This window comes from Hoplias malabaricus, chromosome 2 (assembly GCF_029633855.1).
Source record: "Hoplias malabaricus isolate fHopMal1 chromosome 2, fHopMal1.hap1, whole genome shotgun sequence".
NCBI lineage: Eukaryota > Metazoa > Chordata > Actinopteri > Characiformes > Erythrinidae > Hoplias > Hoplias malabaricus.
The window spans coordinates 14,151,641-14,170,003 of NC_089801.1; the positions used below are offsets into that span (position 1 = coordinate 14,151,641).

At 39.4% G+C, this 18,363-nt stretch overlaps 1 protein-coding gene across 7 annotated transcripts; it reads right to left on the reverse strand.

Annotated features, from left to right (window-relative positions):
* Window positions 1–226: 226 nt before the first annotated feature.
* Window positions 227–5,746, reverse strand: LOC136687812 (zinc finger protein 79-like). 7 transcript variants are annotated; one of them, XM_066662366.1, is made up of 4 exons: window positions 5,469–5,566; window positions 5,096–5,228; window positions 4,324–4,579; window positions 228–2,682 (listed from the first exon to the last, which is right to left on the reverse strand). In XM_066662366.1, exons 3-4 carry the CDS (start codon window positions 4,331–4,333, stop codon window positions 1,772–1,774), a joined length of 921 nt encoding a protein of 306 aa, XP_066518463.1. In that variant the 5' UTR covers window positions 4,334–4,579; window positions 5,096–5,228; window positions 5,469–5,566; the 3' UTR covers window positions 228–1,771. The 7 variants fall into 7 exon arrangements, with proteins under 7 accessions (XP_066518469.1, XP_066518463.1, XP_066518462.1 ...); XM_066662372.1 differs by lacking the exons at window positions 5,096–5,228; window positions 5,469–5,566 and adding an exon at window positions 5,617–5,746 and having other exon boundaries at window positions 227–2,682; window positions 4,436–4,579; XM_066662365.1 differs by lacking the exons at window positions 5,096–5,228; window positions 5,469–5,566 and adding an exon at window positions 5,617–5,746.
* Window positions 5,747–18,363: the final 12,617 nt, after the last annotated feature.

Genomic DNA, 18,363 nt, shown 5'->3' on the forward strand with positions numbered 1-18,363 from the left:
TATATATATATATATAATCAATGTGGTTTAATTTAATATAAAGTATGTGTGGAGCTTTCATAATATCACAAATTGCAAACAAAAAATAAATCGTAAGTACATCTGAAGCATTAAAATGAGTCTAACCATATGAACATGATCATTATTTGTATCCTAATCTAGCAATGAAAATGAAAGAAAAACACCTTACACATTTTAGGAAATGATAAGTAAATTGGACAGAATTACAGTGAACACAGGTGGGAATAGACACTGGAGACTGAGAATCTTGCACTGAATACAAGGTTTGTTTTATAATATGCCTGTTCTAACATGTAAAAACTGGTAAAGAAATTCTTACCAAGCAGCCTTTTTTGTTTAACTCAAGCAGAATGTGACAGGATTTAGTCTCCCCAAGGTTACAACAAAATCAGGACCATATGGATTTACACACTATTATACAACACTAGGCAAAAATATTAAAATTGAATCATTTCCACAATGCATTTGGGTATAGTGTAGTTTTATAGGTCTGTAAAATTACAGACTATAGTTCCTGTGTTGCTCTGCAAAAAAGTTATCTTTTGGGTGGCTGATTATTGTAACCTGGTGGTAATGCATGGATTGCACACAGTAATGCTGCTGGGGTTTGTATATACCTCAGTATCCCACTGGAGGACTAAAAATAACTAACACAAACTGTGCTACAAAAGATTAGCCACTGACACTGACTTTGCATTTACAAGGTGGACCAACAAGGTAAGCATGTCTGATACAGTGATCAATGAGTGTGTACACACTTTAAATCTCCAGAAGCACTGCTGTCCTTGATCCATTTAGATTTGTGAAAACAAACTGCATTTAACATTTGATTTGAATTGGCTTTTGAGTCACCAATCCACCTACCATCGTGTGTTTTGGGACTGTGGAAGGAAACCGGAGCACCCGGAGGAGACCCATGTGGACACGGGGAGAACACCAACTCCTCACAGACCTGGAGCGGGAGCGGGAATCGAACCCACAACCTCCAGGCCCCTGGAGCTGTGTGACAGCAACACTACCTGCTGCGCCACCGTGCCACCCACCATTTAAAATCAATAAAACGTTTAATAATACTTTAGTAATCAAACAGGTTTATTGTAATTAAAAACAAAATAAATAAGTTATTGATAGTCAACACTCAAAAAACAATTTTCTTCTTTTTTCGGCTGCTCCCTCCCTTCAGGGGTCGCCACAGCGGATCAACCGCAATCCGCACCATCAATCTGGCACAGGAAGGGCATCCGGCATAAACCCTCCCTATTTATCTGGGCTTTAGGACCGGCACTACAACACAATGCATTCCAGTGGCGAGGTACACACACTCACACCTATGCATAATCTTCCGAGTCACCAATCCACCTACCAATTGTGTTTTTGGACCGTTGGAGGAAACTGGAGCACCCTGAGACAGGAGACACCAAACTTCTCACAGACAGTCACCTGGAGAGGGGCTCGAACCCACAACCTCCAGGTCTCTGGAGCTGTGCGACAGTGACACCACATGCTGCCCCTAAACTCAAAAAACAATGAGTCAATAAAGAAAAATCATGAAGAGTATTATGTTTATCTGGAGTCTGGGAAATAAGCTGCACCCTCTCCACTCTACAGCTACAATCCCTCTAAATAATAATAATAAAAAAAGATAATATTGAAGCGTTTGCATACCGTGCAAATAGATTCTTCTCTTGTTGGGCTAACTGCTTCTGTGTACGTAAGGAGCTCAAAATACAGCTCAGTTGTCTGACCCTGTCTAACCCTGTCCAGCTATCTTTCCAGCATGAAGGTTCTGGTGTTTTTTGAGGGCACCACTTTCTCTAAAACTCTTACCACATTCTAAGCAGGGATATGGTTTCTCTCCTGTGTGAATAAGTTGGTGTTTTTTGAGCTGACCACGCTCTCTAAAACTTTTCCCACATTCTGTACAGCAAAACGGTTTCTCTCCTGTGTGAATACGCAGATGACTTTGAAGATTATGCCTGTCAATAAAACTTTTCCCACATTCAGAGCAATAATACAGTTTCTCTCCTGTATGAGTATGCAAATGTCTTTGGAAATTACGCCAATTAATAAAACTTTTCCCACAATCTGAGCACTGGTAACATATCTCTCCTGGGTGAATCTGTAAGTGTCTTTGGAAACTACTCTGTTGAGTAAAATTCATTCCACACTCTGAACAGAAATATGGTTTCTCTCCTGTGTGAATGCGTTGGTGTTCTTGCAGATTGCTTTGTACAGTAAAACGTTTCCCACAGTCCGAACACTGATATGGTTTCTCTCCTGTGTGAATGCGCTGGTGTCTTTGGAGATTATATCTGTGATTAAATCTCTTTCCACATTCTAAACACTGAAAGAGATTCTCTCCCGAGTGAATGCGCTGGTGTGTTTGGAGATTACGTCTGTCAGTAAAAGTCTTTCCACACTCAGAGCAATGGTGAGTTTTCTCTTTTCTTGTATTTTCCTGCATTTGTCTGTGAGAGGAGTTAGTCTTGAGAGTACCAGATAAGATCTGCAGGCTAACAAAGCTTCCTGTCTGTGTCATATTTTCCGACTTAATCTCTGCTCGTTCCAGAGGTGTGATATATTCCTTTTCGTAGCTGTGCCTGATGTGGTTGTGGTAATCAATATCAGGATGATGAGAAGATATGCAGCCAGATGTCAGTGCTGCAGGAAAAAGGAAGAGGAAAACAATGTGAAATTCAGTATCAAATGCAAAAGAACACTAACAAGATTACTAATCCTCAGGGGTTAGTAACCAACAATCAAGTGGGGAAAAAAGCATTGGCCTGATGCTACATTATCTTTAAAAAAAAAACAATCATCTGCCAGATATAATTCTGATATTATTGTGCATCACAAAATTTTGTTCATATCGGACATGCCTACTTTACACTACACCACACACAAGTTATACTTCACACACAAACACACACACCTAGCAACACATTAGCAACCACCTGAAATACCTGAGCTTATACAACATCAAATTAGCAAACACCTGGCATATCAGAGCAACACCCTAACAAGCACCTGGAACAGCATAAGGGCTGCCTAGCAGCACCTTTTCTAAAACATGGCATACTATAGCAATGCCTCAGCAAGTATGTCTGATACCACAGCAACAGCATAGCAACTCTTCAGCAACGACCTAGGATAGCAACACACTAGCAAACACTTGGAATAGCACACCAACACCTCAGGAAATACCTGCAATACCTTAATATAGGGCTGTTGCAGTGAAAGTATTTCCCGTGCTGTGTTTTTTATCGGGGCTCAACACTGCGATATTACCATCCCAAATGACTTAATTCAACCTGATTCTTGTGCTACACTCCTCACTGTCACCTGAACTTAACTGTTCCTTTTGAGGCTGCTCCATGACTCTGGTGCTGGTCGAGGCAGTTAGGCTTTGATATTTGGATTATAGGTAGCTAGGTGATATCTCAAATTAGCATTTCTTTGTTTTCCAGTGACTTTTCTGGATTTTGGATATTGCCTTGTCTTAGTTGCATTTGGTTTTGAGACTAGGATTGTGACCATTTTGTGAACATTTTGTAAAACGTAGCTGTTCAGCTACACTTCAGATGCCAACTTTTGGGAAAAATTACCCTCTTAACCTATTTTCTTTTTTTTTTTTCCACAATTTTTAAACAAATGTATTTAACATTCAATAGACACACATACCCCAAAGTTAAAAAACCAAGAAAGACAATGCAAAAATACTGAAAACATGTATATACTGCAGTGGAGATGGTTCTTGACATTCCTTGCAGTTGGCTGGTCAATAAGACGGTATTACTGTGTTGCGGTTATTGCGACAGCTCTGCTTTAGTACTTTGTATACAATCGCCAGGGCTACAATAGCTACCACACAGAAACACCTGAACTACCTGATATATTAGCAATGACGCAATCACCTTGGATATCAACCAAAAATCGTTAAAACACTAATTTGGAAACCACTGTAACAATTCAGCAACCATCTGTTTTATCATACCAACAACCTAGCAACCTCAGAAAGGACACTAAAAACCATGGCAGTTGTAGAGCAACAACTTAGCACCATTATAAAAGTGTATGCCTCTGACAAAATTGTACCCCAACTTTAATCATATAGCTAGTTTATTTCTATTTCACTGATTGACAATCCCCACTGCCCTGTTTTTTAAGACTATTTTCTATTTTATAGATTTACTCCTTCACACACACATTTCAACTTCTGAAGGACTTGTTATTCATCCATCCATCCATCCATTATCTGTAACCGCTTATCCAATTTAGGGTCGCGGGGGGTCCAGAGCCTACCTGGAATCATCGGGCGCAAGGCGGGAATACACCCTGGAGGGGGCGCCAGTCCTTCACAGGGCAACACAGACACACACTCAGACCTACAGACACTTTTCAGTCACCAATCCACCTGCAATGCGTGTTTTTGGACTGTGGGAGGAAACCCACGCAGACACGGGGAGAGCACACCAACTCCTCACAGACAGTCACCCGGAGCGGGAATCAAACCCACAACCTCCAGGTCCATGGAACTGTGTGACTGCGACACTACCTGCTGGGAGAAGAAGAAACAGTAAAATGTGCATTTTTAAAATTAAGCCCTCCCAGACAGCAAGCACATATCTGTCCACTGGCCGAAGAGGGTTGGCACACCATGAGTGTAGGCCACTGCTGGTCCACCATCAGACCACTCAGATTACTGTCCTGTACAGGATATAACACATTTTTAATCTCCTCAACAGATTTTTAAATGCACAGAGAATTTTATTCTGGAAAACACACTAATACAAATATTACCAACAACTATGAGAGATACAATAATGGGTATAAGCCTGATATAAAATGATCATACTAAAAATGTTCACACACTGGTGCATTAAAAAATTCTAATCTAATTTATAAAGAATAACAAAAGAACCTAATAAAGGAAACATTTGTAAATTGGACTGTGAATGGAAAAGTGCTGAAGTGTGGCATTTTGTTTAAAATTCTGTTTAATCACCGGTGGTCCGCCCAGAAAACGATGTACAAAACACAAGTGGACCTCCAACTTTGCCCTCAGTGGACTAACCATGGTCCACTGTCTACTTGCTGGCCGACGTCGTCGATTTGATGGATGTGTTTTGTGCTTTTGCAGCTCTTTCCAATTTGTTGTTCGTTTTGGGCTTTTCCGGTCACCGCAGTAAAACACTGTGTGAAGTCAGCTAGCCGATTAAAAAACACACATTAACTGCAAATAGATTTTTGTACTTAAGGCAAATTAACGGTCAAAATCAACATAAACAACCAGCTCTACACTGCAACACTTCCTATGGTCTCGATTAACACGATAAACTGCAGGACCAGGACCAAATCTCCCCGGATAAAAAAAATTAAGAAGCTTACTAAATATCACTGTTTTCATATTTTTAGTAGAATTTTAGAAAAGCAATACACTCATTCACCGCTCAGTCTACTTTTCTGGACAAACTGCTTCTGTATTTGCTGGCGTCTTAAACTCTGCATTTCAAAGACTGTACATTCTTCCATCCGTTTGTTTCACAGTAAATTAAAGACATAATGCAAACTATGGGGAAATTCTTAAAAGGATACCTTCCATAGCGCAGCTCCTATTTATCTCCAGCGCTGCGTCTTCTTTAGACTAGAAAGGTGAACCCTTTTCTGTAAAGTGAGTTACCACCACCTTCTGGACTGGAGTGGTGGAGACGGACAGGTGAACCTCATACTGCTGTCTTTAAAAAAAAAGGTAAAATAAACATTAAATAATAATAATAATAATAATAATATATATATATATTACACATTTTTATTTGGTTGCACACATTGCAAGCCAACATCCTTGTTGGAATGAATGAAAGCAAATGTACTTGGACATGCAGCTGAGATGTGAATCTAAAATCTAACACCTGTTCAATTTCTTTAATTTTTAAGAAAAAAAAAACACTGTTTATATCATTCATTTATTAATCCATTCATTGAGTGTAATTGCCTATCCAGTTCATTATACAGGGTGGGCCATTTATATCGATACACCTTAATAAAATGGGAATGGTTGGTGACATTAACTTCCTGTTTGTGGGAAGTATAAGGGAGGGGGGAAAGTTTTCAAGATGGGTGGTGACCATGGAGGCCATTTTGAAGTTGGACATTTTGGATCCAGCTTTTGTTTTTTCAATGGGAAGAGGGTAAAGTGACACATCAAACGTATTGAGAATTTCACAAGAAAAACAATGGTGTGCTTGGTTTTAACATAACTTTATTCTTTCATGAGTTATTTACAAGTTTCTGGCCACTTATTAAATGTGTTGAAAATGCTGCCCATTGTGTTGGATTGTCATTCAACCCTCTTCTCCCACTCTTCACTCAATGATAGCAACACCGCAGGAGAAAAGCTTCCAGTATCCGTAGTTTCAGGTGCTGCACATCTCGTATCTTCACAGCATAGACAATTGCCTTCAGATGACCCCAAAGATAAAAGTCTAAGGGGATCAGATTGGGAGACCTTGGGGGCCATTCAACTGGCCCACGACGACCAATCCACTTTCCAGGAAACTGTTCATCTATCTTGCTGGAAAAACTCAGGGAAAACTTTTTATTTTAAAGGTGACAGCCACAATTTTTTATAAAATTCACAATATATTTCCTCACTTGCTAGCTCTCTACTCTATTTGTGCACTGCAACCCAGTCTAGGGGCAGCATGGTGTCGCAGCAGGTAGTGTCGCAGTCACACAGCTCCAGGGACCTGGAGGTTGTGGCTTCAAGACCCACTCCAGGTGACTGTCTGTGAGGAATTTGGTGTATTCTCCCTGTGTCTGTGTGAGTTTCCTCTGGAGGCTCTGGTTTCCTCCCATGAGATTTGTTTTCCTTCCAAAAACACGTTTAACTTATTTTTTATTGCATTGTTTTTGCTGTTTCAAACCAGAAAGTATTTCCTCCACAAATTTAGATATTGCCTTTAAGCAGATATGTACAGAAATGCTCACCGTACAACACCAAGTAATTGCAGACCTTCTAACTTAATTTAAAAACACATCATCATTTCCAACACGTTTTTCCTATTTGCGACCATGTCATTTATATTGTCCCTAAGACTGAATAAACGTTGCTTTGAATTTTCTTAATTTCTTGATAAATGTATTAACTGGTTCGACATGAATTAAACCAATAAGCACAATCCTTTCCAACATTAAATAAAATCTACAACACTAACTGTACTGATATGTTGATGCTAGATGTTTCCTTCAAGAATTACTGATGTGCATTTGAAATAAGTAAAGCAGTTATGTTTTCAGGGAGTCCATGCTATTGTAATGTCAAAATTGAAAAGTAAATCATAGATTACTCATTGTGTTAAGTAGCTTTTTCCATGTACTATTACAGTTCATCCCAGTAATTGAAAGTGCTCTGCTACTTGTCAAACATGAATCATGAAAACTCCCACCTTCTACACGTTATGCCAAAATAGTAGACTTGTGATTGGTCCTTTTGCATGTCAGTCAATTTTCTTTTCCTGTAGTAGTAGGTGGTTCTTGGCCATGTTAAGTAGTGAAAGGTACCAGACTCTCCCTAGAGACACTGGAAAAGCGGGATTATATGAATGTCTACGTTTGCAGGGAGATCTAAAGTTTTAAAGAAGGCATTTGTGAATGTAAATGTAGGTGGCAATGTTGCAAGTGTGACTGATCAGTTCAACTGTATCTTAACTGATCAAAGTTTTTCTTAGGATGTTGCAGTGGTGTTTTTGATGCTAAGAAAGATTTAAGAATCATTTTATTATAAAATAATGCTAATATTGTATATGTTTTAGATTTTATGTGTGTTTTAAAAAAGATATTTGGCAAACTGATCCTAAATTTTTACTTTACTGGGTGAGTTACATTTAGATAAAAATTAATTAGCAACTAATCAGCTGGGGTTTTTTTTTTTTGTTTGTTTGTTTTTTGCTGAAGCCATGTCATGCCTGAATACGTGACCAGATGTCAAGATCACCCAACAAATGAACTAGGTTTTTATTTTACACATTTAATGCTGTAATGTAATAAAGTGTTTATTTAAATAAACATTTCCTTTGCTGAATGGTGTAGTCACTGAAGTTAATCATAATAAAATAATTATTTAATATTTTTTCTCCAGTCACAGTAATGTATGTTTGTGAAGTATTTTGGTATTTATGTGGTTACCAGGTCCCTACTCTGCAAATTTGAGTGTTTTCTTTGACAAACATGATGCCTGGTGCCAATAATCTAATCAAGCCCTGAGTTACAGGGGGGGGGGGGGGGGGGGGGGGGGAGCAGCTAACAGAAGTAACATCGTGGACAGCTGCATTTTTGGTGGAATTGCATGGGCTGAGTTGGGGCTGTAAATATGGACACTTTGACACTGGAGTCAAATCAGATTTGTCAGCAGAAGCAGTAATAGTCCATCCATCCATTATCTGTAACCGCTTATCCAATTTAGGGTCGCGGTGGGTCCAGAGCCTACCTGGAATCATTGGGCGCAAGGCGGGAATACACCCTGGAGGGGGCGCCAGTCCTTCACAGGGCAACACAGACACACACACATTCACTCACACCTACGGACACTTTTGAGTCGCCAATCCACCTGCAACGTGTGTTTTTGAACTGTGGGAGGAAACCGGAGCACCCGGAGGAAACCCACGCGGACACGGGGAGAACACACCAACTCCTCACAGACAGTCACCCGGAGCGGGAATCGAACCCACAACCTCCAGGCCCCTGGAGCTGTGTGACTGCGACACTACCTCAGTCATGAAATCTCTCAAACTTGATCCGGGACTATTGTACTGTTGCTGATCGTGCCATATGTACTCTGTTTCAGCAGAAGAATCAACAAAAGCCAGACTACAAATAGATTTTCCTTACAGTGGAAATGTAGCCATAAATTCTCCACAAAAAGAAAAAAATGTAAGTTTAATGTTAAAAAAGGAATTTAGGATATATTATGTTAACAGTTTCTTTAGTTCAAAATTATTGAGCAAATTCTATGAATACAAACAACTTGAGCCACCAAATAATCATTCATTCATTCATTCATTGTCTGTAACGACTTATTCAGTTTACGGAGATCTTCATGTCTCCATTCATTGGCAATTTTCGCCCCCATTCCAGTCCAGGAGGTGGTAGTAATACAACTCACAGAGAGGGGTTAACCGCTTTAAGCAATGAAGAAGAATATCTCCCCCCGAAGGTGTTTGTGAATATGTGAACTGCTTTGGAGAAATCTGTCAGTAACTATGGATGTTTCTTCTACAAAAAAAAGCTAATAAATATTACACAAGGAAACTTCTGAGAAACGGAGCTCATAGTCCATTGTTGTTTTGACGAGGCACGCTGGAGCTGCACTAATATAACAGTTCTAAACTACAAAGAAGAAGCCTGATTAAGAGAAATAGGACTATTAAAAGGTAGGGATCAGCTCAACACTTTTCACACGGTTTACATTTTTAATTCACCACAAACTAATTCATTTTTTAAAACGCAGGATGGAAAATATCAGCCAAATTTGAACAAATTATTCTGGCTCACAAAATTTTAATCTGGCCCATTTGGTTAAGACCAAGGGGTGTGTATTTACATGTTTCTAGGTCACTTCTGTTGATTGCATAAATAAACACTAAGGATTAGTTAAAAATTGCATTAGAATTTTTTAAAATTCATAATGGACCATATCTTTGCCGTACAAAAATGCCAACACTATAAATGTTAGTGCAAACAGCATTTGGATTTTTTTAAAACCAGCCAATGTTTAAAACTGTGGATGTGAAATATTTTCAAGTCCTTGAAGCTAAGATACTTATATTCGCTTGGATTTCTTTGGCATTATATCATATCTATCTTAATTTACAGTGTGTATATTGGTCAGGGATTCTGCCTCAGGGAGTTTAAAATTGGTACTGATGTAGCTAGTAGTAGTCTAGTGGGAAGTAATTTTTGAGTTGTGATACAGGGTACAGTGATATACAAAATTAAGGTTTAGCCTGAAATACAGCTGCTTTTGCATTCCAAGTTAAAATGAATCTGATTGAATCTGCTCACTCGTTTATTTCATTCATTGTCTGTAACCACTTAACCACACACCCAGGAGGGGGCACCAGTCCTTCGCAGGGTGACACATTCACACTTTCAAGCACTTTCAAATTTCACACCAAACTCCTCACAGCCAGAGCTCAAACCTACATCCCCAGGAGCCTGCACACTAGGTGTAGCACCTCCATGCCACACTTTATTGGACATAATCGAAAAATGTGGTTATTCTAGAAAGATATTAATTTTAATGTTTAGGTTAAAGTAAACCCAGGCTTCCCACAATAAACATATTAGGCCACGGAATATCTACAACTACAAAATTAACTGCTTTTTAACACTAAAAAGCCTAAACCATCATATATTCACCAGAAATTACAAGTTCTTTAAACTCTAAGTTTTTATTTGATCTTTTGACCAATTATTTTTTAAACACTTTGTGTGTATGACCAAAGCACAAAGAACACAACATCATTTAAGCCCTTATACTCTGTTGCTTTTAAAATTTCTGTATATATAGGGTGACCAGATCTGAGATGGTGAAAAAGAGGACACGTCTCTGGGAGGGAGGGGGGGTTGGACGACTACTGACGTGCAGACTGACCAATTAAATGCTTACATAGAAGGTTATCGACCAATAACAGTAGGTCTACAGTCAGCCCAATCAGAAGATTTTAGGCTCCTTTACTCCCCCTTCTCACTCAAGCGAACCAATCGGAGTAGGGGAGGGCGGGACTAGTTTGTGAACGAAACGCTTCTCGAAGTTCTATGTAAGCTCTAGAAAAACAAAATCCCGGACGTTTGTGAAATTCCGCCTGGACATTTTTTAAGTCTAAAAAAGAGGACATGTCCAGGTAAAAGAGGACGTCTGGTCACCCTAGTATATATTTATCATGTGCTTTGAGATATGTATTTGTGTGCCTGCTTATATTTGGAAGATACTTCTAAAAGTAAACATATGTTTGGGACACTAATATTTTTATGGGATTAATATAAATATTTAGTCCACTAATGCTGAAACCTGCACCTATATGCTTCATCTGGTCAAGCTTATATGTACCTAATATTCCCTAACTACATATTTGTTGATCTCATTTTGCTTATAACATCGAGTTTCACATTTTTTTCCTCATTTCTCCTACAGGAATGACATGGCGTTGTGAGAGTTCACCTGTTCCTGATATTGACAACCACAATTCTATCAGGAGCTACTCCCAAGAGAAACATCTCACAATAAAAAAATGTAACTCAGCAGAGATTAAATATGAAGACATGGCATATAGAGAAAACTTTGATACTCCACAAACCTCAAATAATGCTTTTTACACAAACACAACTCATAGGCAAACGCAAAGCAAAGCAAGAATTCACCACTGTTCTGAGTGCGGAAGGAGTTTTAATGATAGATGCAACCTCAGAAGACATCTGCGCATACACACTGGAGAGAAACCATATCAGTGCTCAGAGTGTGGGAAATGTTTTACTCAGCAGAGTAGCCTCCAAGTGCACCAGCGCATACACACTGGAGAGAAACCTTATTTCTGTTCAGAGTGTGGGAAATGCTTTACTGCACAGAACAATCTTCAAGTGCACCAGCGTATTCACACTGGAGAAAAGCCATATTACTGTTCCAGATGTGGGATGAGTTTTACTGTGCACCGAAGTCTTCAAGTACATAAGCGTATACACACTGGAGAAAAACCATATCAGTGCTTAGACTGTGGGATGAGTTTTATTCGGAAAAGCCGTCTCCAAATACACCAACGTATACACACAGGAGAGAAACCTCACTGTTGTTCAGAGTGTGGTAAAGGTTTTTCAGTGTACAGTAGCCTTCAAGTACATTGGCGTATTCACACAGGAGAGAAACCGTATTACTGCTCAGAATGTGGGAAGAATTTTAGAGAGAGTAGTAACTTCAAAAAACACCAGCGCCTACACTCAGCAGCAAAAGATGGACAGGAGTAGACAGGGTCCGGCATATATGCTAAATTATATATATATATATTTTATACATGCTGAAGTATCCTATGTATATTTAAATGTTATGTTCATCACTGTTTAATATGCATTTATTAAAATATGTACAAATGTGCTATAATATGTTTCATATGTTTTATCACTTTGTTTTCAAAGTGCTGGAGCCCTATTCTTTTTGGTCTGTTTCCTCTTCTAATTCTTTTTCTCCGATGAAACGCGATGGGCAGCCCAAACCGTAGGTCCTACAGACTTGCCGTTTGGTCAACTGGTAGTAAACCCTCCCGCTACTCAGGCGCAAAGAATCAGCCCAATCAGCCTGATGGTGGCGCTATAGCGACGCGGAACGCGTCGCTCCCTATATCTCCTACCCCGTGTGGCGTAGAGACGAAATTCTTTTTTTCCCTGATTCCTCAGGTCAGACCCTACAAAAAAGCCTCAAGAACCCATAAGCTCCGCCTACTTAGATTTTGAGCTAATTTGCATAATATGCAAAATCGCACACATTTTTGAGCGCAAACTAGTCTCTGGAAATGTACCCAATGTGGACATATGTGGTATCAGCAGAATCCTAAGAACCTGAACTTTAATAATTATCAAAAAAGTTAGAATTTTATCACTGCTCAGCTTCCAGACTCCGCCCAAATACAGGGGTTGAGCTCGCGTTCCAAAAATCAGACAAGTACAGCTATAACTCGCAAACGCTTTCTCCGAATTTTCACATGCTTGATCCCTATAAGGGTTGGAAAACATAAGTACTTGGTTATGTAACTGCAAGCCTAGGGGGCGCTATAACAACAAAATATTTGTTACACTTCACAGGATTGTCCGATATGCAGGTTGGTATGCATGTAGTGGGTGATGTCCTGAATCAGATTCTATGAGGATGATTTCAAATTCAAAAAAACATGGCCGCCATCAGCCAATCAGGTTTCAGCAGGTCCTATCATCAATGGACTTGCATGGTATGTTCATGGCAGCACTTCCTAAGCACATAATATTTTTCATAACGATAGCCATTAGGGGGCGCAATTCAAATTTTCAACATGAAAATATGGAATATCTCAGCAAAAATTAAACATGCTGACAAGCAGTTTCCTTTATTGCATACTCTGCACAGTGTCTTAAATCTTTGTCAAAAAATGCATAGTTTATCCACAATAGTCAGGTATGTGAAAATGGAGCTTTTCAAACTCCTCCCTGGAAATTTTTTCTTATCATTAAACTGGTATATTTGAAATCTCTATAGACTGTAGGTAAAAAATTATCAAAAAATGTTGGAACTTTTGACACACTGTTGCGGCATTTATTTAACAAATATGCATGGGCGGGGCTCGATGCACTCTAAAACAAGCTATAACTAAAACAAACTTTGTCCAAATAAAATAAAACTTGCTACACATGTGTAAGTCATTACTCTGAAGTAGTGTGCCAAATGTAAGCACATTGCACAGAAAGGAGCTGCTACAATTAGACAACAACTGGTTGCATAGGTTATTTATTGATTACACCCCCACCTAGAGATGCAGTACCAGCAAGATGAGATAAGCATATTCTGAAGATCATGGGAAAGGAGCTTGTGCATTTTCATAACATATGACTAAAGCATTTTTGAGTTACAGCTGTTTTGTATTCGATGTTTCAAAGGCAAGCTGCACATCTCTATTTAAGCAGAGGCTGCAATCACACAGTAATGAAAGTTCCACATTTTTTTGATAATTATTAAACTTGTGGTTCTTATGATACCACATATGTCCATTTTGGGTTCTTATCCAGGGACTAGTTCTTGATCAAATATGTGTCCGTTACATCTTATATATAAATGCAGACTTGTCTCTGTTATGCAGAATCCCCCTCAACCCCTCCCTCTCCTCCTCACACACAGACTGTCAGCTCTCCCCCTTCCCTCCCCCCCTGCCAGTCAGAGAGGGCCAGAGGACACAGACATTTGAAAGCAGATCTAAACAAATCAACAATAACATCATGACCACCTCCTTATTTTACTTTCAGTGTCCATGTTTTCAGCTCCACTATCCACAGGAGCACTTTGTAGATCTAAAATTACAGAGAGGGGTCCACCTCTTGCTCTGTATACTTTCATTGCTCACATGTTCTTCAATGGTCAGGACACACACACAGTAGCTATGCTGAAAATGTATGACCTACTGTCTCTGTCTTTTTTTATCTATAATATGGACCAACAGAGTAGGTGCGCGTAACACTGTGGGCAGTGTGTGTTGACACAGGTTTAAAAATCTCCAGCAGCTCTGCTCTTTCTGATCCACTTATAAGAGCACAATACACACTGACTTATCACCACAATGTCAATTGTGTCAATGTCACTACAGTGCTGGAATGTATGAGCTACTGTCTCTGACTTTATATCTATAAGTTTGATCAATAAAATAGGTGTATCTAAAAGTGTGGACAGTGAGTGGAAACAGGTGTTAAATTCTCCAGCAGCACTGCTGTGTCTGATCCACTCATAAACGAACAATACACACTGCCATATCACCACAATGTCAGTGTCACTACAGTGCTGAGAATGTATGAGCAACTGTCTCTGAATTTATATCTATAAGTTGGACCAATAAAATATGTGTATCTCAGTGTGGACGGTGAGTTGACACAGGTGTTAAAATATCCAGCAGCACTGCTGTGTCTGATCCACTCATAAAAGTACAATACACACTGCCATATCACCACAATGTCAGTGTCACTGCCGTGCTAAGAATTATCCACCACCCAAAACATATCTGCTTTGTGGGGGTCCTGAACATTGGGTCAGAATCCTGGGTGAAATTCCAGAGTGAGTTCTGTGCTCTTTGCTGTCTCTGTACCCCAAGCCCCACATTCACCTGTCTGCCAGACCAGAAATTTACCCACTCATCCACTACCACTTCTGCTTACTATCCAACTCTGCTGAGACACCAGAACACCAAGGATCACATTTAAAAGCACTATAAAATCTATCCTAAAGTGTGGCTCCTGTATCAGGAAATGTCATATGCTAACCTTTTTCTCGGCAAAGATTGCTCGTTTTCACCCTGGTCTTCAATGTTCTGGACACTCATTCAGCAGATATGACTCAGGAGTTGGAGTTTAAATCCCTCAGCATCACTGCTGAACTGAGAATAGCCCATGACCAAACACATCCAGCAGACAGTGTCCTGTATCCACTCATGACAGACTCCAGTACAAGCAACTCCACATCATATATGCTGTTTGGGGGTCCTGAACATTAAGGTGAGAAACCGGGGTGCAACTCCAGAGTGACTTCTGTGCTCTATGCTGTCTCTGTTATCCGCTACTCATCCATCTCACGCTACATCTCCAAAGAGATGCCAGAACAGCAAGGACAACCTTACAAACACTACACAAACTTTCCCAAAAATCCCCTTCTATCTCAGGACAGCTCATATGCTAGTGCATTGTTCTTCTACCAGCGAATACCAGTTTGGACCCCAGTGTTTGCTTAGAATATATGTTTTACTAATCCACAGTTTGCTGCCTCATATAAGTGACTTGATTAATTTCAGGTGATAATTAGTTTCCAAGAAAAATGGATGTTACCCTGACAGAGATTAAGCCTATATCCTTTTTTCAGTGGACCATCATTATTCAAAATTCTGCGTAGTCCAGAAACAGGTTTAATCCATGTCTGGGAAACATGATAATTTATTTAAAATTATTATTACCTGCCCTGTGAAGGACTGGCGTCCCCTCCAGGGTGTATTCCCGCCTTGCGCCCGATGATTCCAGGTAGGCTCTGGACCCCCCGCGACCCTAAATTGGATAAGCGGTTACAGATAATGGATGGATTATTATTACCTTTATTTGATTCCTAATAATATTTAAATCCAACAGAATTCTTGAACACAGAGAAACCTGCCCTTCAATAGTAAGGACCACCACAGAGCAGGTATGATTTGGGTGGTGGATCATACTCAGTAATGCAGTGTGGTGTGTTAGAGTGTCATGAGCTGGTAAGAGTGTATCAGACACTGCAGTGTTGCTTAACCACTGAAGAGTAAGGTGAAATCGCGTTAAGAAACTATACAGAGAAACAGGTGTACAACAGTCTGTAATTGTAGAAAAACAAAGTGCTCCTGTGTGGTCAGTGGAGCTGATAAATGGGTAATGAGTGCAGATGCAAGGTTGGTGGTGCTTATTCCGTGATTGTTCAGTGTGTGGTATGTTGCAGATAAGCATGAGCAAAGTACATACATGGGTGGTTTCCCAAACAGGGACTAAGTCTAGTCCGTGACCATTCAAAATGATGTGTAGTCCGGGACTGGGCTTAATCCCTGGTTTAAAGAAACCACCCCAAATAGTTTAAAGGATGCTTCGTTTTTAGCCATGAAGTGTACTTACTTTTACAAGATGGTATGGCAGCATGTCTGTAACCACAGTATCAATGCTAAGTAAGTATTTTACAACTTAATGTGGTTTAATGCAGGTTTATTATGATTTATGCTGCAATATTTCTTGTAGAATAGCCATATTGTTTCAGTGTAAAGTTCGGACACCAAAAGTCTTGAATGTTTGACTATATTTGGAGTAAGAAAAAAGATTTTTATCTGACTTCATACCAAAATCTACTGATAGCTCACAGAACGAAACATACATTATGCACCAGGGGGTAGCAGAGAGCTGAGTTAAACAGTGCTAGTGGCCAATCATTCTTTCACTCTTATTCTACATCATATTTGAAGTCATACTGATGCCCAATCCTTACATAGTGCACTAGTCATGAAACTATTGCTTCTACACCCAAATAGCACAGTAAATGTTGTGGGTAATGGAACTAATATCCGAGTAGAAATCTCTAGTTGTTTGACATAAATATAAAGCCATATATCACGAGTTTCCTTTTCTGTGCTTTCTAGATATTTTTCGAATTGTTATGTGGAAAAATGTCAAGGGACTACATTGAATTGTGGGTTGTAGCCCTCATCACTGTGTGGCCTGAAGGGAAGTAAGTGCTCGTAGGTGGCACTCATGAACTCTGTTTTGTTGGTAAATATAAAATAAAAAATATTCGCAGCCTCCACACCTAAACAGGCTCAAGTAAACAAAGGCTGCAGAGAGAAATGGGACAGGGCCTATGTGTGTGTGTGGTTTAATATAGCACCATAGTAAGAGTTGGTGGCAATGTGTTTAATTGCCACCAGCATGATAAAGAAACTTGTTAAAGTTGGATTTAACAAATGGATCTTTTCTGCTTTTTCAGAATAAAAATAACTATACAAGTGATTGAATCAATGGTCATACTATAAACAAAAAATGATGTAAGATTATATAAAACTAATTTAACACATCCTGAAGTTAAATAGGGTTTTACATTATATTAACCCAGGGTTACACTACTTCTGTATTCATAATCCAGTGTGCATGTATTCCTAATGTATCATGATGCTTGTTATAAACATGTATAATTACTCCTAAGCATTTGTAAATGCATGTACAATATATTATAAATAAATAAAGAGTGCATGAGGTGCCCTGCTGGACTGGAGCGCTGTTCTATGTGCTGTTGTGTGAATGTTGATTGTCATAAAATGTATTTCATTGGGGCGGCACGGTAGCACAGCAGGTAGTGTTGCAGTCACACAGCTGCGGGGACCTGGAGGTTGTGGGTTTGAGTCTAGCTGTAAATAACAAGAGCACAGAGAACACGTGGTTCATGACACACACTCATAAACCTCTCACACCAACCTCTCACTTTCCTCCTGTCCAAAAATAGACAGCTCTATTTTAATACAACAATCCAAACCCTGACCTCTAGCAGGCACCTTTCACACACACATATATGTATTCATGCTTTTGTTGGGTCTTCCCAATTACTTCTATACTACTGAACCTAACCCTATTAGGAAACCTGGGGTACACATTAACTCCCTTGTTAAAACCTCATTCTTCCACTTACAAAACTTAGAAAAAAACACATATTCCCTCTCTCAGTCTGCTTCTGAACATCTAATTTAAGCATATGCATTTATCTCAAACTGCCTTGATTACTGTAACTCTCTCCTATGGATGTACAGGTGCTGGTCATAAAATTAGAATATCATGAAAAAGTTGATTTATTTCAGTAATCCCATTCAAAAACTGAACCTTGTATATTATACACATTCATTACACACAGACTGATATATTTCAAGTGTTTATTTCTTTTAATTTGATGATTATAACTGACAACTAATGAAACACTCCTGCACGGCCAGTCCACCTACCAACGTGTGTTTTTGCACTGTGGGTGAACACTCCAAACTCTTCAGGGCAGTGACCCGATGCGGGTCTTAAACCCACTACCCT